This window comes from Lampris incognitus, chromosome 11 (assembly GCF_029633865.1).
Source record: "Lampris incognitus isolate fLamInc1 chromosome 11, fLamInc1.hap2, whole genome shotgun sequence".
Taxonomy (NCBI): Eukaryota; Metazoa; Chordata; class Actinopteri; order Lampriformes; family Lampridae; genus Lampris; species Lampris incognitus.
This window is the reverse complement of record NC_079221.1, coordinates 57,554,900-57,580,466: the sequence shown is the minus strand read 5'-3', so window position 1 is coordinate 57,580,466 and position 25,567 is coordinate 57,554,900. Positions and strand designations below refer to the sequence as shown.

Sequence of the window (25,567 nt, the reverse complement as noted above, 5' to 3'; positions counted from 1 at the left end):
GATCAGCAGAGGTGGTGGAACAGAGACCTGGATGGATCGGAAGAGTGGGATAATTGGCCGGATACAATTGGGGAGAAAAAGGGGGGGGGCAAACAAAAAACAAAGCAATAATAGATGAAATGTCAGAATTCAAATCTAAGCAAAGTATAAAAGAATAAAGTCAAATATAATATAAGAAGAAAAAAAAAGAATTTAGTGAAAACAGGTTGAAATTGTCTTTTAAGAGAGATTTCAAAGAAATCTGACTTTGATGTATTTTCTCCTCTCTTCTCCAGGTGGTTGATTCTACCAAGTCCTCTGTCACACTGGAATGGACTAAGCCAGTGTTTGATGGTGGAATGGAAATCATTGGCTACAACATTGACGTGTGTAAAGCCAGTCTGGAGGAGTGGCACAGAGTCAACAACCAGATCTGCATTCACACCAGGTACACCGCCAAGGGCCTGGTGGCTGGGGAACTCTACAAGTTCAGAGTGAGTGCTGTGAATGGATCTGGACAGGGAGAGTCCTCAGTCATTCCCAATCCTGTCCAGGCTCTGGACAGACTGACTTCCCCTGAGATCGACATTGACGCCAGCTTCAAACAGACACACATCATCAAGAACAGTGGCACTGTCACGCTCCATATTGCTTTCCGTGGTAAACCAGTACCTCTAGCCACCTGGTCTAAGGTGGATGGTGAGCTTCCTGTCATGGCCGATATCAATACAACAGACTCTTTCTCTACCCTGACCATTGAAGGCTGTACGAGATATGAGGCTGGCAAATACACCCTGTCCCTGGAGAACAACAGTGGACGTAAGTCTATCACTTTCACCGTCAAAGTGCTGGATACTCCTGGACCACCTGGAGACATCAGCTTTAAAGATGTGACCCGTGGAGCTCTGACTATGATGTGGGATGCCCCGACAAATGACGGCGGAGCTCGCATCCACCACTACATTGTGGAGAAGCGTGAGGCCAGCCGCCTGGCCTGGCAGGAGGTCAGCTCCAAGGTTTCTCGCCAGATGATCAGGGTGACTGGTTTGGATATCGGTGCGCCGTATCTGTTTAGAATCATTGCTGTTAACCAGTATGGCAAGGGAGAGCCTCATGAGATGACTGAGCCCATTGTGGCAACAGAAGAACCTGCACCACCCAAGAGACTAGATATAGTGGACACCACCAACTCCACAGCCTCCCTGGTGTGGCTGAAGCCTGAGCATGATGGAGGTAGCCGCATCAGAGGCTATATAGTAGAATGCAGAGCCAAGGGAACTGACCGCTGGACTGTGAGTGGAGAGACCAAGTCCCTGAAGATGCTTGTGGAGGGTCTGACTGAGAACACAGAGTATGACTTTAGAGTCAAGGCTAAGAACGACGCTGGAATCAGTGAGCCTCAGGGAACCTTTGGCTCTGTGCTGATCAAGGAGCCTCGCATTGAGCCCACGGCTGACCTCAGCAGCATCACCAACCAGCTCATCACCTGCAAGTCCTCCAATACCTTCACCATTGACATCCCTATCAGTGGCAGGCCTGCTCCCAAAGTCACCTGGAAGCTGGAGGAGATGAAACTGAAGGAGACAGACAGAGTCTTCATTAAGACCACTAAGGAGAGAACCACACTAGTAGTGAAAGACAGCAAGAGAGGAGACAGCGGAAAGTATTACCTGACCCTGGAGAATGTTGCTGGAGTGAAGACATTCACAGTAACTGTGGTGGTGGTTGGCAGACCCAGCCCTCCTTCAGGGCCCGTGGCAATCTCTGGAGTCTCTTCTGAATCCTGCACCCTGTCCTGGTCTGAGCCTGCTGATGACGGTGGCACCGATATCACTAACTACATTGTGGAAAAACGAGAATCTGGCTCCGCCTCATGGCAGGTAGTCAACTCCAGCGTTAAGAGGACCACCATTAAGGTGACCCACCTGACCAAGTACATGGAATATACCTTCAGAGTGTGTGCTGAGAACAAGTTTGGAGTCAGCAAGTCCATTGAGTCGGCTGCTGTTGTCATTGAACATCCGTTTGGTGAGTGCTAACACACCAGTACAGGTTGAACATCCATGTTTATAACAGGTCATTCTATAATAGTGACGTGCATTTCAAATGTCAAATGAAGAGAAAGATTACTTAAATTTAATATATTTTTATTTAGAAAATGTTGTAATTAGACAATTTTACTTTCATTTGTTTGCAGTAAGGAGAATGTGTTTTGAAACTGCAAGTGTAGACCATGGTTTCTAACCGTCACACACCAACACTTTACCTTGTCTCTTTCAGTTCCACCCAGCCCTCCTACTCGTCCAGATGTAGTGTCTGTATCAGCGAACGCCATCAACATCAAGTGGGACCTGCCATACGCTGATGGTGGCAGCGCGGTCACGGGCTACTGGATAGAGAAAAAGGAGAGGAACACTATCCTGTGGGTGAGGGAGAACAAGCTGCCGTGCCCCGAGTGCCACTACAAGGTGTCCAATCTAATTGAGGGTCTGGAATACCAGTTCAGGGTCTACGCTATGAATATTGCAGGTCTAAGCAAGGCCAGTGAGGCCTCCAGACCTGTGGTGGCACTCAACCCTGTTGGTAAGTAAACATTCATTCAAACCTTTATTTAAACTTGAAGAATCATTGAGGTTGCCCTCATTTGCAATGATGTTGAGTTACCGACACGCTAAATAAGACAAAACACAGATGAGAATAATAATAATAATAATAACAATAATAATAATAATAAAAAGAAAGTCAGTTTTAAAGAGTTGCACGCTGGAACAGGGAGGTTTGTGATCATGGTATTAAATTGACCATAGGATAGTAGAGTACTGATTTTTAGTGTGTGTTGAAGATCATTCTACGGACTTTTGGTACTAAAATAAAAGTAAGAAGGTAATTAAGAGTTTATTTATTTAGTACCTTTTAAAACAAGTGCTGCACAAGATACAGATACAGAAAAAAAACAATATACATATACAGTTATATCCAGAAAAGTATAAATGACAGCCCTTTACAAGGAAGGCAAGTCGGTAGAGATGGTGTGGGAAGCTGGCGGTGCAGATTCACGTTTGAGGCGGCCTCACCCAGGACGCTGGATCGGCTGGGAGAGCTTGGTCTGCTGCATCCTGTGGGCCCAGGGACCCACGGCCCTGAAGAGGAAACACCGAGGGCAGTCTGACCAAGGATTGAACCCTGTAGAACTCCACAGAGTATAGGGGCAGTTGAGGACAGGAAGTTGTCTATAACAACCTGAAACTTCCTGTTAGACAGATAGGACGAGAGCCAACTGAGAGCAGAGCCTGAGATACCAATCCACTTATTCAAATGTTAAACGAAGATGGAGTGATCAGTAGTATCAAAAGCAGCAGCTGAGTCAAGCAGGACCAGGATAGAACGCCGCCATTGTCAGCTCGCATGAGGATGTCACTTGTCACTCGTAATACTGCTGTTTCTGTACGCTGATGGTGGTGAAAGCCAGATTGGAATTGATTGAAGATATTGCATCCTTTTTTTCAAGAATTCTGGAGATGAATGGTAGTATATATAGGATAGGTCTGTAGTTATTTGCTAGGCTTGGCTCGAGGGCAGGTTTTTAAAAAAAAAAAAAAGGTTGGATGCCATCTCAAAACTATCAGGGACACAACCAGAGGTGGGAGAGAGATTGACATTGGAGTGGCGCAGGCCAGGGCCAAGGGTAGGCAGGACCTCTGTAAGGAATCAGGTGGAGGTTAAATGTAGAGGACAAGAGGACATGTGCATATGGGATACAGTGCCAGTGAGATTGTGCAGAGTGACCGGGGAGAAATCAGAGGAGAATAGGACAGTAGACTGGTGAATCAGAGGAAATACTAGCGATGTTAAAATTAGATGGAATGTTATTGATTTTGTCCATAAATTAAGACAAAAAAATGTCCACAATCTGCTAGGGAGGCTGCAGATCCAGCAGGATGGGCAGGGTTTCTAAGCCAGGCAATGGCTTTTAAACAGGAACCTCCCCTGAGGTTCCTCCTCAACTCTCACCTCTGGTGTTTTGGTTGAGCATAGACAGCAGTTCTTCAGACGAAGGAGATGGACCCTGAATTTGGATTTCTTCCACCTAGACTCCACTCTGCTGACTCCCTTTTCAGATGACGAATGTTGTAGTTAATGCAGGGGAAAGAGTTAGCTGATGAAGATGACCTGGTAGTGAGGGAGCTGTGGTGTCTAGCGCAGAAGCACACTGCTCACTGAACCAGGTGACAAGACCAGTAACATGGGAGGATTCAGGTGGGGGGGGGGGTATAAGAATCAGAGAGACAGGATGAAAAAGCAGCTGCAGAGTTGGCATTGAAGAAGCAAGAGTGTACTGTTCACTTCTGCATTTGATGGAAGGCTGAAGGGTCAGAAACAAAGCATTCATGGTCAAAGACAAAATCACACATGGAAAGAGAGTTCAAGCACAGAGCAAGGGTAAAAACAAGGTGGAGCGTGTGACCGTGGTCATGCGTAGAGTCGGACACATGGTGAACAAGGTTAAAAGAGTTGGTAATATTTAAAAAGTTGGTTGCAAGAGAATCTGAGTTGTCAGTGTGCACATTAAACTCACCAGCCATAATAACCATCATATTTGAGAACCACCGACTGAAGTTAACTGTTCAGAGTTCATTTAAAAAAAAAAGGGCTGCCTTTGCACATTGAGACCCTGCACGGGGGACCCTAAGCATAAGCCAGTCGTTTGAGAGGGGTGGATAGGGTCCAAAGTTCCACTCCTGCCTGCATCAGTGTGGTCATCTAAAGCTAACATGACTTTCAACACTTGTGGTTTTCCTCTGACACGGGGAAGTACATCAAACGAAATCAGACCAAAAGAACAAAAGCAGCTAGTATTTGCTGCAGCATTTAAAGTATTAATACAGCAAATGTAGAACCGCTAATATGTTCCTTCCTATCACACGGCCTCCTACTGAACGTCTACCTTGTCTCCTGTCTCAGATCCTCCCGGTAAGCCAGAGGTGACAGACATCACCCGTTCCTCTGTGTCTGTGGCCTGGTCTGTGCCCTTCAACGATGGAGGCAGTAAGATCGTGGGCTACATTGTGGAGAAGAAGATCTACAGCACAGACGAGTGGGACGACAACCGCTGGCTCAAGTGCAACTACACCACTATCACTGAGACCAGCTTTACTGTGACCAACATGGGAGAGGGAGAGACTTACGAGTATCGTGTCATTGCCAAGAATGCCGCTGGAGTCCACAGCGCACCCTCTGAGTCCACCGGGCCTATCACATGCAAAGATGAATACTGTAAGTAAGCCGCATGCTCTGTCTTTGAATTATTTGTGTGATGAACAATGAGAAGAAAACTAGATGAAATCTGACAAGAGAGTTTTCAGTTTTAGACATTTGTGTAGAACTCCTTGTGCACCAACACTGATACGTATCCCCATCCTCTCTTTTATCTGAAGCACCCCCCAAAGCAGAGCTGGACAGAACACTTGTGGGGGAGACAGTCACTATCAGGGCTGGGTCAGACCTGGTGCTGGACGGTGCCGTGGGAGGTAAACCAGAGCCCAAAGTCTTCTGGTCCAAGGGAGAGAAGATTCTGGAGCTGGGAGAGAAATACTCTCTGACATATACCTCCACACGAGCCATGGCCATCATTAAGAACTGTGACAGATACGACACGGGCAGATACATCCTAACTGTGAAGAACGCCAGTGGAACTAAGACTGCAGGTGTTAATGTTAAAGTACTGGGTAAGAGACACAATATCAGATAACTACAAAGACAAACATACACATGAACCGATTTAGGAAGAAATACATCACACTCACGACAGGAAACAAGCCATAAACCTCAATAAACCACCCTCATTAACCACTCAACCCACCACTCTCACTGGACTCGGATTTCTAAATGATGATCAGTCTACTGATGAACAGTTTACTCAACTAGATGGTGAGAATAGGACCTTCACACGAGAAGAAGAGGACTTCTTACCTGATTGCTATGATACAGCAGCTTAGCAGACACTGTCTGTCCATTATTTCACAGTGAATCTGTCATGTCATGTTTGTGCATGTGTCTCTTAGACACTCCTGGAGCTCCAGCTGATAAGATAGTGATTAGCAGAGTGACAGAGGAGAAGTGTACAGTCTCCTGGAAGATCCCCCTGGAGGACGGAGGAGACCTCATCACCCACTATATTGTGGAGCGGCGGGAGACCAGCCGCCTCAACTGGGTTGTGATGGAGACCGAGTGCAAGACACTGTCATGTGTCAGCAGCAGACTGATTAAGAACAACGAGTACATCTTCAGAGTTAGAGGAGTCAACAAGTATGGACCTGGAGTCCCTCTGGAGTCCGAACCTGTCATTGCTAGGAACGCCTACAGTAAGTCAAATATTGCCCAAAGCAAACCTTATGCTAGTAATCCAGTCTAAGATTTACTATTTTACTATTATTATACTAGTACTATTTTGCTCAACTGCGGTCGAAGGATGATGATGATGATGATGAAGATTTACTGTTATACCATCAGCAAAGCTGGTTTACAAGTTGACACACACACAATGCTTTCTAGAAAGCAAACTTTCAGCAGTGTAAATGGCGTGCAGAGGAGACCTGTTCTGACCTGGTCTCTCCCTGTATCCTAGCCATCACATCTCAGCCAGGCACACCAGAGGTTACGGCTGTGGGTAAGGAACATGTCATCATTGAATGGATGAAGCCTGAAAGTGACGGAGGTAGTGAGATCAAAACCTATCTGGTGGACAAACGTGAGAAGAGCGGCACCAGGTGAGAAACCTGCTAAATGAACAGATGAAACATCTCCTTGTCATGAGGATATAGATGCATTGTTTTCTCTCTGTCTGTTTTCGTGTCTCCAAGGTGGACTAGAGTGAACAAGAACTACACCATCTATGATACCCGTCTGAAGATCACAGGACTGTTGGAGGGCAGTGATTACCAGTTCAGAGTGATAGCTGTCAACGCTGCTGGAAACAGTCAGCCCAGCGATGCCTCGCCCTACATCCTCTGCAAGGACCCCACATGTAAGACACTGGGCTTTTTATCGTTTCCGTCCGGCTGACTGCAACCAGAGAAGGCAGGATGAACAATACGAACTGAAAACTAGAGAAGTGTCGTGTCTGGGGAAACTGCAGGGCTAGCTAAAAACTACTGAAAACGAGAGCGAAAAGCTGCGTGCTGGGTGCTAAGGTGTTGAAGTACTTGAAATATCTCAATGAGATGACATCACCCACCCTGGTCAGGTGCAATACACACCCATTATCCTTTCTGAACATGCATAACACTGAAACTGCAATTCCTCAAAAACAAGAGATATCAAAAGGCTCTCTGGATGTAGAAGTCATGAAGTACAACGGGTGATGACTTGTGTAAAGTCTGAGTGAAGTTTGGAGCTTGAGTATTAAGAAGTAGTTAGAGCTCAGAAACGGTATGGTTTGAACACTGTCTATGGACCCATTGTAAAAAAAATGGGGAAAAAGTTAAAATTAAAAAAAAGTTGGAAAGTACAAAAAAATACATGAAGGGGGGTCCGCGGCGGTGTAGCGGTGTAAGCATAGGCTTTGTGTCGAGGCAGTTGCCCACTGGGGACGGGTTCGCGCCCCGGTCTCGTCAGATCTGACTATGGCCGGACTCGATGAAGCAGCAGTAATTGGCAGCGCTGTCTCCAGGAGGGAGGCGGAGTCGGCTTGTGTTCGTCACATGACTGCGTCTGTGTGTGTGGGGGGGAAAAGCCGTGGTTCGGCCTGGAGTCGCCTTGTCACGGAAGTGGCGAGGCGACTCCTTTGAGACTGCCGGCTGGAGAGATGCAGTTGGCGAACGCATGCAGTATGAGGGTGGGTGTTTGAGCTACAATAGGGAGGGATTGGCCACTAAATTGGGAGAAAAGGGGAAAAATCAGAAATGACTTTATTTAAAAAAAATACATGACGGAATTTGAACATTTTAAGTTGAAAAAGGTTTCTCGCTGAAAGTGTGAAAGAGTAGAAAAGGTTGAAAAAATGCTGAATTTTGAAGAATCTGTCCCATTCGTTCTCATGGCAGAAATGAGTAAATAAAGTTTAGAAATTCATAAAAAATAATAAAAAATTGTCTAGAAGCCTGCATCCAACAAATAAGCAGACATGTTTCCAGCTGAAAGTGTGGGAAAGTAGACGGCAGAGGGAAAATGTGGAAAATAATAAAGAAGATAAAAATAAACAGTTGGAAGGACACAAGTGTGGTAGCTTCCAGCTAGCCCACTAATTCCAACCCTGGATCCTGTCTCTACCTCTTCCAGATACCCCAGCTCCTCCATCAGTGCCTCACATCACAGACACCACCAAGCACAGCATCCGCATGACATGGACCAGGCCCATGTATGATGGAGGCTCAGATGTTTCTGGATATGTGGTGGAAATCCTGGAGGAAGGCTCTGAGCAGTGGTACCGTGCCACCGCCAAGGCCCTGAAGACCAATGAATATGTGGCTGCTGGCCTGACGGCCAATAAGAAATACAGCTTCAGAGTGGCTGCTATCAACAGTAATGGCACTGGAGAGTTTAGTGAGCCCAGTGTACCCACCGAGCCCATGGAGAGAATCGGTATGTCTGTCATGAACAACACACTATCCTGAATCCATGAATCACAGTATCCATACCAACAAAGGCTTTTTGATTGTTATAAATGAATGGAATACACATTTATTGTCATACTTTTGGACTCACATTAATTCTTTTGAAACCTCTAGGAAAAGGGGAGCTCATTTTCTCTCTGATAGTCTTGTCAAATTTGGGATAAACTACTGATCAGATCCCGTCTTCCTCCCCTCGTGTCTTAGACATACCTGACCTGGAGCTGGCTGATGACCTGAAGAAGACATTGTGTCTGCGTGCCGGTGGATCCCTCAGGCTGTTTGTCACTGTGACCGGCAGGCCTACCCCGGTGGTGTCCTGGAGGAAGACGGGTGTAGAACTGCAGAGACGCGGCTTCATTGAAACCACAGACAGCTACACCTGTCTGGTGGTGGAGAAGGTTGACCGCTATGACTCTGGGAAATACGTTGTAGAGGCTGAGAATCCATCTGGCAAAAAGACTGCTACCATACTGGTTAAAGTCTATGGTACGTCACGGTCATAAGGGAGTCAATTATTGCAGTAATATGATATGTCTTTAAGTAAATGAACTGCATTTATTATGAATATTTATAGAAATAGATCATTTTAGTAGTAAATCTTTACACCCAACTTCACCTTTGAAGTTCTTGTAAACGGGCACATCTATTAGTATATTAAGAAGCCACTTCTCCTGATTGTGAGTTAATCTTTTCCTCCCGTCTTCCGTCCAGACACTCCTGGCCCTCCAGGTGCTGTCAAGGTGAAGGACTACACCAAGGAGTCTGTTGTTATCACCTGGGACGTTCCCAGCATGGATGGTGGGGCACATGTCAGCAACTATATTGTGGAGAAACGTGAGGCCAGCTTGAAATCCTACAAGACCGTCACCACAGAGTGCAGGAAGACTCTTTTCAGAATTACTGGTCTGGAGGAGGGAGTTCACTACTTCTTCAGAGTTCTGCCAGAGAACATCTACGGTATTGGCGAGCCCTGCGAGACTGCCGAGGCTGTGCTGGTGTGTGACGTACCATCTGTACCTCTTAACCTACAGATTGTTGATGTCACTAAGTCCACAGTCGTCGTACGCTGGGAGAAACCACTGCATGATGGCGGCAGCAGGCTGACAGGCTACATCATTGAGGCCTGCAAGGTGGGATCAGACCGGTGGAGCACCATTGCTACCTTAAAGGCCTCTTCATCCCAGCACACTATCCAGTCCCTAACAGAGAATGACCAGTATCTGTTCAGAATCAGAGCTACCAACATTAGAGGAGCCAGTGAGCCCATGGACACTGTAACTCCTGTCACCATCCAGGAGATCAAAGGTACAACATCACCTAACCAGAGTCATGACATGAGACTAACCACAGAACAGCTCTAAATCACTGAGTTCAGAGACATACCAGGAATGGTAGGATCCACAGCATATCAAAAGATGAATTAGGAGGAGGGATCTCAGGAAAAGCGCTGATGAACACTGTTTCTTGTAAAACTGTCTGTCAGCATTGGCTTAGAATGCTGACCATTTATAATGGGATTAAAGATACCAAAAGATATCATTTTTTGTGGTGCTATAAATGTATTGCCTTTTAACTACACATACCTAAGTAAGAATATCACTGAGGTGGTGACTACATTTTTTTGCCTCCATAATACTTTTCTCCTTTTTCCAGTTATGCCAAAGATTGACATGACCAGCATTCCTCAGAAGATAGTCCATGTGCACCGTGGCAAACCCATCGACCTCAACATTCCCATCATGGGCCGTCCTCAACCCGTCTGCTCTTGGTTCTTCGGAGGCATCAAAATGAAGGACAGCCTCGACCTCATCAAGATTGAGAGTACCAGCAAGTACACTCGCCTCATCGTCCGGGAAACCACCATCAACAACACCGGGGACTACACCCTGGAGGTTAAGAATGATACTGGAACGGCCACAGAGGTCATCAAAGTCATCATCCTGGGTAGAGAAATTATAAGATTCTGTTAATCCTTTATATAATGATTATGGACAAGAATTTTCAATATACAAAGTTGGAATTTAGAGTTCATAATCATCAAAAAACATGCTTTTGATTTTCATATTTTTATAACTGAAATCAAAAATGATCGCATGCTAATAAATAATAATTCAAAAATAATCTTTCATGAGTTTCATCTACTTAGTTTTACAGGTGTCTCTTACTATTTAGACAAACCTGCTTTCTTTTCCTTAATCAAGATATTTCAAGTGATTCTACTGAAATCTTTTTTCTCATGTACAAAGGCAATGCTTCTAACCAACTTTGTCCTCATCCTTCGTGTCCAGACAAACCCGGTCTCCCAGTGGGACCAGTGAGGATCGAGGAGGTGGATGGGGTGTCAGTAACAGTCAGCTGGGATCCTCCAGAAAAAGATGGCGGAGCCAATATTGGTGGCTATGTGGTTGAGCAGCGTGAGGCCCACAGGCCCGGCTGGACCACCATCTCAGAGTCTGTCACCAGACCCTGCTATAAGTTCACCAGACTAAATGAGGAAACGGAATATGTCTTCCGTGTTGCTGCCATGAACCGCTTCGGTGTGGGTGGCTTCCTGCAGTCAGAGGTGGTGGAATGCAAGAGTGCTAAGAGTAAGCACCATGGTCACATCTTATTCTGCTTCTGTATGATGCTGTTCTCAGTAGATAGCCACTATAGTATCATGTAGATTTATCATATAGTTTTCATAGCTTATCTAATTTCCCTTCTCTCTTTCCCTCTCAAACTCTCTTTACTCATATCCTTCTTTCCTTCCCTACCTTCTCTCCATCTCTTAATATCCATTTCTGCATCTCTTCCTCTTCAGCAATCCCTGGAGCTCCCAGCAGGCCAGAGGTGCTTGATGTCACTCACGAGGGCATGACCCTGACTTGGCACCCTCCAGAGGACAATGGTGGCTCAACTATTTCAGGTTACATCATTGAGCGTAAGGAGGCGAATTCAGACAGGTGGCTGAGGATCAACAAAAACCCTGTCACCATGACGAGATACAGATCCTCAGGATTGATCGAGGGCCTGGAGTATGAATACAGAATCACTGCCATCAATTCGAGAGGAGCTGGCAAACCTAGCGAGAGGTCTCCCATCACCGTGGCAATGGATCCCATTGGTATGGGCTGTACACCGAATAAATATGCTATAGCATTGCAAATACACTGCACTACTCGGCCATAGTAGAGATTCTGCCAGTGGAGCCTCCAGGTTCCCCAGGCCTATTGCTAGTTTCTTAAAGTATGTTCTCTTGTTTTAAACAGAGCCCCCAGGTGCTCCAGTTAAGCCCAGAGTCACCGACAGCACCAGAACTTCTGTTTCTCTGGCCTGGCTGCCTCCTGAAGAAGAGGGTGGCTCCGTGGTCAGTGGCTACCTGATTGAAATGCAAAAGGTGGACCAGGTGGAATGGACCAAGTGTAACACTACTCCTACCAAAATCTGCGAGTACACCCTAACCCACATGCCTCAAGGAGCAGAGTACAAGTTCAGGGTCATGGCCTGCAACGCTGGTGGACCTGGAGAACCTGCTGAGGTTCCTGGTGTGGTTAAAGTCCAGGAGATGCTTGGTAAGAAAAACTATTAAATTGAACTGGTTCATCATGAATATTAGAATTAACTTCAAGATTTAACAGACTTTACATCCATAAATGTTGTCATGTGCACAAGAGGAATATAGTCCTGTTCTCTACCGTCTCCTCTTTAGACTATCCCGACTATGAGCTTGACCGTAAATACGAAGAAGGCTATGTGGTAAGGCAGGGAGGTGTCATCCGCCTGTCTTTACCCATCAAGGGTAAACCCATACCCACATGTAAGTGGACCAAGGATGGCAGGGATATCTCCCACAGGGCCATGATCGCCACACATGATGACATCACAGAGTTGGTCATCAAGGAAGCTCACAAAGATGACACTGGCACTTACGACCTGCTGCTGGAGAACAAATGTGGCAAGAAGGCCGTCTACATTAAGGTTAGCGGTTTGGCTGTATGGCTTACATAGAGTTACAAATCATGGTTAGTGATTAACCTGGTTACTTGATTGGTTGGTTATTTGGTATGTTAATCGAGCTTTACATATATCAAGAAATATATCAAGAAATATCAAGAATTCCATTTCAGTCAAGGTTATTAAGTTCACCCGCTGATTAGCAAACAGAAAAACAGTAGAGTGTAAAATAAGAAGCAGGCATATAAAAACATTGACTAATTTCCTGTATATAAATGCCTTGACCTCCAGGTGAAGGTGATTGGCCATCCAGATGCTCCAGAAGGCCCTCTGGAGTTTGACGACATCCAAGCTCATTCAGTCAGAGTCAGCTGGAGGCCTCCCTCAGATGACGGGGGCTCAGACATCCTGGGATACATTGTGGAGAGACGCGAGGTACCTAAGGCTGCCTGGTGCACTGTGGATTCCAGGGTAACAGAGACTTCTCTGGTGGTGAAGGGATTGAAGGAGAACGTGGAGTACCACTTCAGGATCTTTGCTGAGAACCAGTTTGGTGTCAGCAGATCTCTGAAGTCTGATGAGTCAGTCACACCCAAGACTCCTCTGTGTAAGTGCTGTTCTACCTTGTGCTATTTCAGTAAGACCCACGTTAACTTGGCAATCTCGGAAGATTGCCACTGTTTTTTTAGATTACTCTCTTTTGCTAGTTGACTTTCTTTGATGCTTCTCTCCTATTGGTACAACAGGGAAAAAGTTGCGCCTTATCCTCTCTGGTGGGCCAATCACTACTCGCTAGCTAAATAGCCTTACTTTCTTGTGTTAATGTGTTAATATACTATCTTCGTTGGACCAATCAGAGCTTCTCTCTGGTTGGTCCACAAGAGAGGAAGTGCCGCCTAGCCTCTGGTCAACCAACCACTCTTGGCTGAAGTAAAATGCATCAGTTCTTATCATGGCTCGTGGAAAGTGTCATACAGACACTGTTGTTTTTAAATGCAAACGCTTTCAGAGCCAAAAGCTTTTATGAACTGAGAGTGAACTGAATCTTTTTTGTTTCATCATAGTCGGTGATACATAGTAACGAAAATTAACTGACAATTTTTAGATGAAAGCAAGTGGAAAAATGAAGGGGGTTTATAAAGAATCAAAAGATATTTTCCCTTTGTTATGAGGCAAGCATATCTTTGTAATTGCCCAATAAATAACTGATATAGCTTGAAAAAAGAATGGTTAAGTGGTTAAAAATGTAAACAAATTGAACAGGAGGCAAGTGTTCTTGACAGAATGACAATTTTATCATTGGTACGCATCGAAACCATTAATAATCTCAGTAACACCTGTCACTCCAGGCCCACCAGAGCCTCCTAGCAACCCACCAGAGATCATGGATGTCACCAAGACAACTGTATCTCTGTCCTGGGCCCGGCCCAGGGACGACGGAGGGTCCAGAGTCACTGGCTATTATGTGGAGAGGAGAGAGGTTTCCACAGAGAAGTGGGTCCGCCACAACAAGACCCACATCACCACCACCATGTACAACATCACTGGTCTTATCCCAGATGCTGAGTACATGTTCAGAGTAGTAGCTCAGAATGACATCGGCCAGAGTGAACCTGGACCTGTATCAGACCCTGTGCTCTGCAAAGATCCATTCGGTGAGTACAAAATGGTAAAAATACTTTGCTGTCCAATATTTTCCAGTCCAAAAAAATCTGTCCAAATATGTAGTTCTTAATTTTCAGACTGCCATAGCCTGTTCTCCAGCTTCTCAAATAAAAGGATCTCAAAAATAAATGATTTATGGTATACTTGTTTTGCTAATTTAATCATGTATACAAAAACAGTTTTCTCCATAAATCTAATGTTATCTCTGCTTCTCTCTGCCTCTAGACAAACCCAGCCAGCCAGGAGAGATTGACATCGTCTCTGTGACTAAGGACTGCATCACAATCCACTGGCTCAGACCAGAGTGTGACGGTGGAAAGGAGATCCTAGGTTACTGGATAGAGTTCAGACAGGCCGGAGAAAGCGCCTGGAAAAAATGTAACAAGGATCGCTCCAAGGACCGGCAGTTCACCATGGGCGGCCTGATGGAAGCTACTGAGTATGAGTTTAGAGTGTTCGCTGAGAATGAGACAGGACTCAGCCGGCCTCGCAGGACCCCCATGGGGATCAAGACTAAGCTAAGCGGTGAGATGATGCAGAATTTAAGCCCTGTCAAAGAAAGTCTTTACATCACTGTTTGAGTTGGTTTGTCATTTCTTTTAAGCACAAATTGTTTTATCTCAACATACTATATAATTCCAGTGACCATGACTCTTTACACTTCAAAACAGCTTTAACCTGTACAAAATCTGCCAGTTTGTGTCGATATTATACTTACCTATCATGCCAGTAGGACTGGAATTTATATTCACTAACTATTGACGCTGAATTCAAACTTTGATGATGTTTCTGTAGTCGGTGAGGCACCAGCTCTAAAAGAAGAGGTCCAGGATGTCACAACTAAGCTTGGAGAGTCTGGCACGCTAACCTGTGGCATCATTGGCAGACCACTGCCTGAGATCAAATGGTACCGTTATGGCAAGGAGCTGATCCAGAGCCGCAAGTATAAGATGAGCTCAGACGGCCGCAATCATTCCCTCAGCATTCTGACAGATGAACAGGAAGACGAGGGCCTATACACCTGCAGAGCCATCAATGAGGCTGGAGAGATAGAGACCAGCGGTAAACTCCGCCTCCAGGCTGCTCCTCAGTTCCACCCAGGATTCCCTCTGAAGGAGAAATACTACGCTGGCTCTGGAACCAGCCTAAGGCTTCACGTTGTTTACATTGGACGGCCCATCCCCCAGATCATGTGGTTCTATGGCAAGAAGCCTCTCAACCCATCAGAGAATGTGATTATTGAGAACACAGAGAGTTACACTCACCTGGTGGTGAGAAATGTACAGAGGAAGACCAATGCTGGGCGCTACAAGGTACAGCTCAGTAATGTCTATGGAACCATTGACACTGTGCTGCGTGTTGAAATCCAAGGTAAATTATTACTACTCTCACTTTTAAAAGAGACAGATTTACACTATAATACGTAATCATAATACATTTGATTACAGTTTTAAAGCAAGTTCCTGTCATACATTCTCTCACTTTCTAATGTTTATTTAGACAAGCCATGCATCCCTGAGGGACCCATCGTTGTTGATGCCTTGCTCAAGAGCTCAGTGATCATCAGCTGGAAGGCTCCAAAGGATGACGGAGGCTCCATGATCACCAACTACATTGTGGAAAAGCGTGAGGCCAAAGAGGGGGAGCAATGGCACCTGGTATCCTCCTCTGTGTCTGGTACCAACTGCCGCATCCCCAACCTGATAGAGAACGCTGGTTACTACTTCAGAGTTTCTGCTCAGAACCAATATGGAGTCAGCGAGCCTCTGGAGATCCCTTCTGTCCTCATCATCAAGAGTGCATACGGTGAGTAGTAGAGAGACTGTCACTATGGTAACACTAAAAGTGTTATTATGACTCTGTAGAAACTGTCATTATGGTAACATTGCTAGTGTCAGTATGACTCTATAGAAACTTGTTGTAGGACAGAAAGTTAATGCCATGTCATTTTCTAGCGATTGTTATCACATGATTATTTGTATGTTGCTTGGAGTATAAAGATAATTTGATGAGATTTTATATCTTTGCTAATATTTACGATATTAAAAGACATTCTTGTGTGTGTTTGTGTTTTTCAGAGAAACCTGGCATTCCTCAGCAGCCCTTCATAACCAGCTCTACCAACGACTCCTGTGTTGTCTGCTGGAAGCCTCCAAGCAGCGATGGTGGCGCCAAAATCAGCAACTATTACCTGGAGAAACGGGAGAAGAAACAGAACAAATGGATGTCAGTGACCACCAAGAAGATCCAGGAGACCACCTACGAAGTGAAGTCCCTGATCGAGGGCTTCGAGTATGAGTTCCGCATCAAGTGTGAGAATATTGGTGGAGAGAGTGACTGGAGTGAAATCTCTGCGCCCATCATTCCCAAGTCAGAGCAGTCACCTCGTGCGCCCATATTCAGGGAGGAGATCAGGGACATGAACGTCAAATACCACGCCAACGCCACCTTTGTCACCAAGGTGATTTACCCTTGCAACATCTCATTTGCTTTCATTTTTATGAACTGTAAAATGTCAGCTGAATCTTATGTTAGACTATTTCAAATTTCAAACACTTGATGTTGAATTTTTTTTTTATTTTGCTGAAGTGACATTTACATTAGTGCAATTAAAAATTCTTCATTTTTAGTTAGAGTTCATGAACTGACAGCTGCCAGAGAAGTAAAATATGAACATTTTAATCACTCTTAAAACAAGGTGGTGGGACACCCCAAACCTGTGGTGAAATGGTACCGTAGTGGAAAAGAGATCCTGGCTGATGGAACCAAGATAAAGGCTCAGGAGTTCAAGGGAGGCTACTACCAGCTGGTCATCACTGCTGCTGATGAAAACGATGCTACAGTCTACCAAGTCAGAGCAACCAACTCTGAGGGATCCATCTCCACTACAGTTAAACTGGAGGTGGAAGGTAAGACAAATTGGAGAAGATAAAAGACAACTTTTGGTATGAGAAGAGAAAGCAACTCTGCAAATAATAACATGCAAATATTGAATAATACTAAACTAAGTTTGTCATTTCTTATATCATTACTTCCAGTTCCTGCAAAGATCCACTTACCCAAAGAGCTTCAAGGCATGGGTGCAGTCCACGCTGTCTGTGGTGACATCATCACCATTAAAATCCCCATCACTGGCAAGCCTGAACCAGCCATCACCTGGCAGAAGGGTCAGGAGATCCTCTCCAACTCCCCTTATCACCAGGTCATCACCACCAGGTCCTTCACCTCCTTGGTCTTCCAGAAAGGAGTCCAGAGTAAGGATACTGGCTATTACAGCATCACAGCTAAGAACAGGTTTGGAATGGACAAGCAGACCATTGAGGTGGCTGTGGCTGATGTACCTGAGGCTCCTAAGGGAATCAAAGTCAGTGATATCAGCCGGGACTCCATCACTCTGACTTGGGAGCCTCCCGCTAATGATGGTGGAAGCCCCATCATCAGTTACATCGTGGAGAAGTGTCCCACTACTGCTGACCGATGGATCCGAGCTGGCCAGACCAACAACTGCAGCTTCACTATTATCAATGTTTTTGGAAAGACCAAGTACCAGTTCCGTGTCATTGCGGAGAACCAGTTTGGACTGAGTGCTCCTTCTGGTCCTACAGAGCCTCTCACCACTAAGGAGGATACATCTGTGATCAGAAACTATGATGAGGAAGTGGATGAGACCAGAGAGATTACCAAGGAGGAGGCTCCATTCTATAAGGTGAAGGAGCTAACTTCTAAATACGTCATCTCTGAGGAACTGGCTCGTTGCCAGTTTGGAGTGGTCCATCGCTGTGTGGAGATTGCAACCAAGAAGACCTTCATGGCCAAGTTCATCAAGGTCAAAGGAACTGACCGGGAACTTGTCCTCAGGGAGATTGAGGCCCTCAACCTGGCCAGACACAAGAATATCATCTACCTTCATGAGTACTTTGAGAGTATGGAAGAGATTGTCCTGATATTTGAGTTTATTTCTGGCGTTGATATTTTTGAACGCCTTGGCACTGGAAACTTTGAGCTCACTGAACAGGAGATTGTCATCTACCTGAGACAAGTCTGCTCTGTGCTTAAGTTCATGCATAGCCACAACTTTGGCCACTTTGATATTCGTCCTGACAACATTGTCTACACCACAAGGAGAAGCAATGTCTTGAAGATCATTGAGATGGGCCAAGCCAGGCTGCTGGTGCCAGGAGAAAACATCAGACTGATGTTCTCAGCTCCAGAGTACTGTGCCCCTGAGGTCCATCGCCATGACTTGGTCACCATAGCAACTGACATGTGGTCTGTTGGTGTGATGGCCTATGTCTTGCTCAGCGGTCTCAATCCTTTTGCTGCAGAGTCCACAACTAAGATGATTGAGAACATATCCAACTGCGAGTATGTATTTGAAAGTGAGGCTTTCAAAGACATCAGCTTGGAGGCTATGGACTTTGTGGACAGACTTCTGACCAAGGACAGAAAGCTACGTATGACAGCCCACGAAGCTCTAGAGCACCCATGGCTGAAGATGAAGATTGAGAACATCAGCAACAAGATCATCAAAACACTGAGACACAGAAGGTACTACCAGACGCTAGTGAAGAGGACTGACACAATTGTATCAGCAGCTCGTGTGGCCTATGGCGGGGCCTTTAAGAACCAGAGAGGACTGGCCATAGGCAAAGTGAAGATCGGAACCGAGTATCATGGTCTGCGTGCTGGTCCAGTCATGCATGGATTTGCTGAGGAGGGTGGACATGTTCGCTTCACTTGCACCATTTCCAGCTATGACATGAGCACACAAGTTTCATGGTTCTTTGGCAATCGGCAGTTACATCCAAGCCCCAAGTATGAGATCACCTACAGTAATGGTTTTGCCAGCATCTATGTGAAGGACATTGAAGACAGTGATGATGGTGTGTATAGATGCAAGGTGGTGAGTGATGATGGAGAGGATAGTGCCTATGCAGAGCTCTTTGTGGAGACAGTGAGGAGCATTAGGGAGCACTATATAAGCCGCACTGCAAAGAAAATGAGGAGGAAGGTTGACAAGTTTAAGCTGATGCAGAGGCCACCAGAGTTTACTCTACCTCTCTACAATCGCAGCGCCTATATCGGAGAGGACGTGCGCTTTGGTGTTACCATCACTGTGCATCCTGAACCTCATGTGGCATGGCTAAAGAATGGACAGAGAATTAAACCAGGTGATGATGACAACAAGTACACCTTCACCAGTGACAAGGGTCTGTACCAGCTGATGATCCACAATCTGGACATGGACGACGATGCTGAGTACACTGTCATGGCTCACAACAAGTATGGAGAGGACAGCTGCAAAGCTCGCCTCACTGTGACCCCTCATCCTGTAGTGGAGGAGACCATGAGACCCATGTTTAAGCGCCTGCTGGCTAATGTTGAGTGTGTAGAAGGATACAGTGTCCGTTTTGACCTCAGAGTTTCAGGAATCCCCACTCCTTCACTGAAATGGGAGAAGGACAACAAGCCACTGCAGTTTGGCCCCAAGGTTGCAGTGGTGCAAGAAGACATTGATTATCATGTTCTGCATATAAGAGAGACACTGCTGGAGGACTCTGGTGTGTATAAAGTCACTGCAACCAACTCAGCTGGCTCTGCAAGTTGTCAGGCTACCCTTAAGGTGGACCGCCTAACCTACACCAGGAGAGAGTACAAGAGTGAGGAAGAGAAACACAGGCACGTCCAGAAACAGATTGATAAGACTAACAAGATGGCTCAGCAAATTGCTGCTACAGCAGAGATAGTTCCTCTCAATCCCACTGCCCAGGAGGCCCTCAAATTTGCTGCAGAGCTCTACAAGCCTGCAGTCAGCACAAAGAATGTGGAGGGAGAGTTTGACATCACAGAGGTGAAGACAGAAACCAAGAAACTGGAGGAGGATAGGAGGATCTTCATGCCCTATGAGATCCCAGAGCCTGTGGTTCATGACCCCAGGGCTTTGGATGAGGATAAAACCATCAAACAGTTTGTACCTCTGTCTGACATGAAGTGGTACAAGAAGCTTAGAGACCAGTATGAGATTCCAGAGAGGATGGAGAGGATTGTACAGAAAAGGCAGAGACGCATTCGCCTGTCCAGGTGGGAACAGTTTTATGTCATGCCCCTCCCCAGAATCACTGACCAGTACAGACCACGGTGGCGTATCCCTAAACTCACTCTGGATGACTTGGAGACAGTCAGACCTGCCCGCCGCTCACCTTCACCTGAATCCGAGGCCTCCTTTAGATCCAGGAGAAGATCCCTGGGAGACCTGAGTGACGAGGAGCTGATGGTGCCTGTGGATGACTACCTGGCTATGAGGAGAACAGAGGAGGAGAAAATGATGTTGGAAGATGAGCTAGAGCTAGGCTTCTCTGCTTCTCCTGCTGGCAGCCCAGTCCGCCGTGAACGCCATGTCGTGGAACAAGAAGGGAGGAGGCAGGTCATCAGACAGGAAAGTGTTGAGGTTGCTGAGACAAAAAAGAAGCGCACTCTTTCTCAGTTTATGAGGAGGAGGAGGTCTCTGTCTCCCACATATATTGAACTAATGCGTCCTGTTTCTGAGCTTATGAGACCACTACGCACTAGACCTCTTGTGGATGTTGAGGGAGAAGCTATAGAGAGGAGGTCCCCCACTCCTGAGAGGACTCGTCCTCGCTCTCCCAGCCCCATCCGGTCCATTGAGAGGTCCTCTCGCTCCTCCTCAAGGTTTGAGAGGTCTGCTCGTTTTGACATCATGTCCCGCTACGAGGCCAGGAAGGCTGCTCTGAAGTCAGAGAGGAAGTACCAGGTGGTGAGTCAGACTCCCTTCAGCTTGGATCATGCTCCACGCATCACTGTTAGGATGCGGTCTCACCGCGTGCCAGTTGGCCAGGACACTAAGTTCACCCTGAATGTCCAGGCCAAGCCAGAGGCTGTGGTAACATGGTTTCACAATGGGACTCAGATTTCTGAAAGCAGCGAGAAGTACTTCTTCACCAACATGAGTGGTGTTTTGTCTATCACCATCTTAAAATGCCAGGCAGAGGACAGTGGCACCTACCGCTGTGTCTGTTCCAACTCCAAGGGAGAGGCCTCTGACTATGGTACCCTAGATGTCTCAGGAGGGGAGTTCACCACCTTCTCATCTCGCCGCAAAGATGAGGAAGCTGCAAAGGCATATGTCCCTGAAATGACCAAAGTGGACCACTACCACACCACTCACTTCAAGGCTGGATATGCCTCCAAGACCCACTTTGAAGTGGAGGAGAGCAAGTCCAAGCTGACTGAGAAACAAGAGGTGGTTACACGTGAGAGATATACAGCCTCCTCTGAAAGATGCTCCTCTGCAGAGAGATATGATTCATACATCAGACATGCCTCCACTGAATACCTTTCATCAGCCTCCTATTCCTCTGCCTCTTCTGAGAAGTTTTCTTTGACTGAAAAACACACTTCATCTGAGGACAAACTAAAGTCTTCTGCTGCTGAAGAGGTCTCAGTCCATAAGGTGAAGCCTTCTTTACCAGCCAGGATCCTCACCAAGCCCCAGTCTGTGACAGTGGCTGAGGGAGAGATGGCCCGCTTCTCCTGTGACATTGATGGGCAGCCTGCGCCCAGTGTGACATGGATGCATGAGAGCAGAACCATTGTCTCTTCCCATCATGTCCAGGTCACCACCACACAGTACAAGTCCAACCTCGAGATCTCTGCTGTTAAGGCTTCTGATGAGGGCAACTACCTGCTGGTGGTTGAGAACTCCGATGGCCGACAGGAGGCTCACTTCACCCTCACCATCCACAGACCTGCTCACAAAGAGGAGGTCAAAGGGGTCAAGTCCCCAGAACCATCTGTCAAGTCACCCACACCTAGTGTGAAGTCACCTGAGCCTTCAATAACTTCCCCTGCACCCTCTGTGACCTCTCCTGTCCCTAGTGTGAAGTCACCTGAGCCTTCAGTTACATCACCTGCACCCTCTGTGACTTCTCCCACCCCAAGTGTGAAATCTCCTGAACCATCAATAACATCTCCAACATCAAGTATGAAGTCACATCATCCTAGTGTAAAGTCACCTGAGCCGGAAGGAATCAAGTCACCTAGGCGTATCAAGTCTCCTGAACCTATTGCCTCTCCTCCCAGAGTCAAGTCACCTCCACCTATCAAGTCTCCAGAGAGAGTCAAGTCCCCAGAGGTTGGGGGAATTAAGTCACCACGAGGAATCAAATCACCAGAACCTGCAGGAATAAAATCTCCAGGAAGACTTAAATCCCCAGAACCTGCAGGAATAAAATCACCAAAAGGACTTAAATCACCAGAGCCTGCTGGAATAAAATCACTAAAAGGCATCAAGTCCCCAGAACCATCTGGAATTAAGTCACCTAGGGTCTTGAAGTCCCCTGAACCAGAGGGAATGAAGTCTCCCCCTCGGATGAAGTCCCCTCCTCCCATTATGTCTCCCAAAAGGGTGATGTCTCCACCTACTGTCAAATCCCCAACACCCAAACCTCCCAAGGTTTTGAGACAGCTGACAGCTGAGGCCTGTGAGTCCTCTGTGAAAATGTCATGTGCCTGCGAGAGCAGCGTGAAGGAAGTGGTTTGGTACATTAATGGAAGGAGGCTGTCCCAGAGCAGCCACTTTGAAATGCATTATTCTGAGGGCTGCTGCAGTCTGCTCATCCATGACCTGGCAGACAGAGACCAGGGAGAGTACACCTGTGAGATGATAGCAGAAGGAGGCACCTCCAAGTCGTCCTTCTCCTTTACTGGGCAGGTATTCCAGTCTATCCGTATGAAGGTCACAGCTCACCATGAACAGCAACTGGCACTTACAGGTAAGACCCTGCTGAAAAGATACAGCCGAAACACTTCTATGTAAAGCTTTAAATAGAAAATAGTTTTTTAAATAGCTGTGTCTCAGTCTTACACTATAAATATTTTGATATTCTGAGAGTGCATTCAGTACTTTGAGCCATCATTCTGAAGGATCGTATCTCTAAGCTCTCCATGTGTTCCTCTCCAGAATCTATTAAGACGAGCCATAAGGAAGCGTCGTCTATGATGATGAAGAAAGAAATCCACACGAAAGAGGAGACTTCCTCTTCCTTCTCCTCTCAGCAGGCCATGATGTCATCCATGATGGAGTCCAGCTCCTTCAGCAGTATGGCAGCTGAGATGAAGTTTGAGACCATGTCTATGTCCAGCATGTCCTCCTTGGCATCTGAAACCTATGCCAGGAGTTCCAGTAGTCTCGCTGAGATGACCTCTCGCATCGAGGGCTCCTCGTTCAGAGCTATTGGTAAGACACATTAGATAGGAGCAGTCTAATACTAACTTACTATACTGTGTCGTCACAGCCAGAGGAGCTATGAGGCTAAAGGTTATGACCATTATTTAGATATGTTTAGAGCTGCTGGTCTGACACATCAAACAATAATCAGTTGACTATGAGATTCAACTGTGATTGACAACAGTGAAAATAAGGTTTTTCTATTTGGGGGAACTGCTGTGGTGTGTGAGAAAATAATTCTTGGAAAGTTATCGCAGCAAAATCAAATCTTCAGTGAATAAGGTATTTAAAGAAATACCGAGGACACGGGTAGACACTTTAAAACATTTAGCAAAAGGCAAAGAGGATGGGACAACACAGAGGGCTACCTCATCAGGCCAGGACTCCACAGTCTACACCATCTACAGGCCAGTGGCCACTCTTTCAATGATGAGGATGTGACCATCCTTGATAGGGAGGAACGCTGGTTTGAACGGGGAGTCAAAAAGGCCATCTATGTGAAGAGGGAACGACCATCCCTGAACTTAGGGGGTCTAAGAGTACATCTGTCACCATCTTAAAATGCTGTGTTTGCAACTATTCCCCAACCCTCTGTGAACAGTACACATGGCCATTTTAACTCTAGTTAATGGCCATGGCAATTTGCATAGGAAATCGATCATTGGTTTCGGTCATTATTTCACTGTGCTGTTCATATGTTGGAGGATACCTGCAGTCAATTGAGACGGACAAAGTCACTTCGATGAGTGATGAAACGTTTCTGCCATTAAACGTTGTGTCCAGATGAACCGATTCAACTTTTTGGGACATTTAGCAAAACATATATTTTGCAGCAAGGATAGAGTTGTATACAAATAAAATGTAATTGCGGCGCTTGGTGTGTTTATGAATTCAACTTATATTCTCCAACTCATTCCTTAACATTTATCCTTCCATTATATTTGTAGGTTCTGCACCCAGAATTGAGGCCTTGCCAGAGGACATCAGCATTGAGCCGGGGAAAGTCCTGACTGTGGCCTGTGCCTTTTCTGGTGACGCCAAACACATTGAGTGGTCCCATGCCGGTAGAGCCATCGAAGTGACGCCTGGCGGACACTTCCACATTGAGACCACAGAGGACCTAACCACTCTCATCATTACTGGGGTGAGAGAGGAAGATGCTGGAATCTACACTCTCAAACTGTCCAACGAGATGGGATCAGACACGGCAACTGTCCACATCAGCATTCGATCAGTCTAAAAAAACAAACAAACCGTATAGTCCTCAAATCTCTACCCTTCCCATGTCCCTTTTTCCTTTACCTTCTTATTTATTGAATTAGCAAAAATAATCTTTACTTGATGAAGACCTGGATTTCTGTTCTTGTAAATATGAACTATTTTTATACCAAACTTGACATTAATTTATGCCAAACTAGACTAAAGTCTAAAGTTGTTATAAAATGTGCCATATTGGATAATTATGATTTAGGAATTTTGAACCACTTTTCTGTGACATGTACATAATGTATATAGCCGAATTTAACGGTTATGAAAGAATGTATGCATTGTTATTTATGACAATATTAACTGAAACAAAATGAAACTGAATGTTTGAAAGGAGAAAGTTTCACTTGAAACGAATACCCTGGAGAACTTAGAAACTAAAACACTGTGCCTCAACAAGAAGTTGAAGTCTTAAGATTGCCTCAGCAGGTAGAGAGGCTCCCTGTTGACGTTTACCAAATGAAAGAGACATTTTAATGCACTGCAAGTAAGTACAACCAGTGCCATTACAATATCCTATGAATTGTAACATGGGCATAAGACCCTGACTGCTGTTTACTTTACCCTCATGTTAAGCAGCAGGAACTGGCCTTGTGTTCAGACTGACTATGTCATACCACAAGTTTAATGACATGCTCACAGTGCGAGCGGCCTGCACTCCCTGAGCACAAGTGTTTTGTTTTGCTCTGTTTCTGGCAAATGAGCCCAGCTACGGGCTCTCCGTACCATCACCTGGCCACTAGCATCAGGGTCCACGCTGTGCTCGTTTGCAGAAGCAGAGCCGTCTCTTGGAGGTCTGCAGTGTGCTTGTGTGTTAGCTTTAGTTATCCACCTCTGAGTCAGTAAGGCAGCGCTAAGCAGA

The 25,567-nt window shown here is 45.9% G+C and overlaps 1 protein-coding gene across 1 annotated transcript in view; it reads left to right on the top strand.

Annotated features, from left to right (window-relative positions):
* Positions 1-24,679, top strand: part of LOC130120437 (titin-like) — a 260,908-nt gene extending 236,229 nt beyond the window's left edge. Inside the window, 26 exon segments of the mRNA XM_056288973.1 lie at positions 276-2,007; positions 2,260-2,562; positions 4,942-5,253; positions 5,415-5,705; positions 6,042-6,341; positions 6,605-6,746; positions 6,840-7,003; positions 8,257-8,559; positions 8,796-9,077; positions 9,303-9,896; positions 10,245-10,535; positions 10,880-11,179; positions 11,395-11,697; positions 11,843-12,145; positions 12,283-12,551; positions 12,819-13,134; positions 13,877-14,182; positions 14,418-14,717; positions 14,988-15,563; positions 15,693-15,998; positions 16,271-16,653; positions 16,891-17,101; positions 17,231-22,024; positions 22,370-22,984; positions 23,173-23,448; positions 24,387-24,679. Of these exon segments, the coding sequence (XP_056144948.1) occupies positions 276-2,007; positions 2,260-2,562; positions 4,942-5,253; positions 5,415-5,705; positions 6,042-6,341; positions 6,605-6,746; positions 6,840-7,003; positions 8,257-8,559; positions 8,796-9,077; positions 9,303-9,896; positions 10,245-10,535; positions 10,880-11,179; positions 11,395-11,697; positions 11,843-12,145; positions 12,283-12,551; positions 12,819-13,134; positions 13,877-14,182; positions 14,418-14,717; positions 14,988-15,563; positions 15,693-15,998; positions 16,271-16,653; positions 16,891-17,101; positions 17,231-22,024; positions 22,370-22,984; positions 23,173-23,448; positions 24,387-24,679 (14,265 nt within the window).
* The last annotated feature ends 888 nt before the right edge of the window (positions 24,680-25,567 follow it).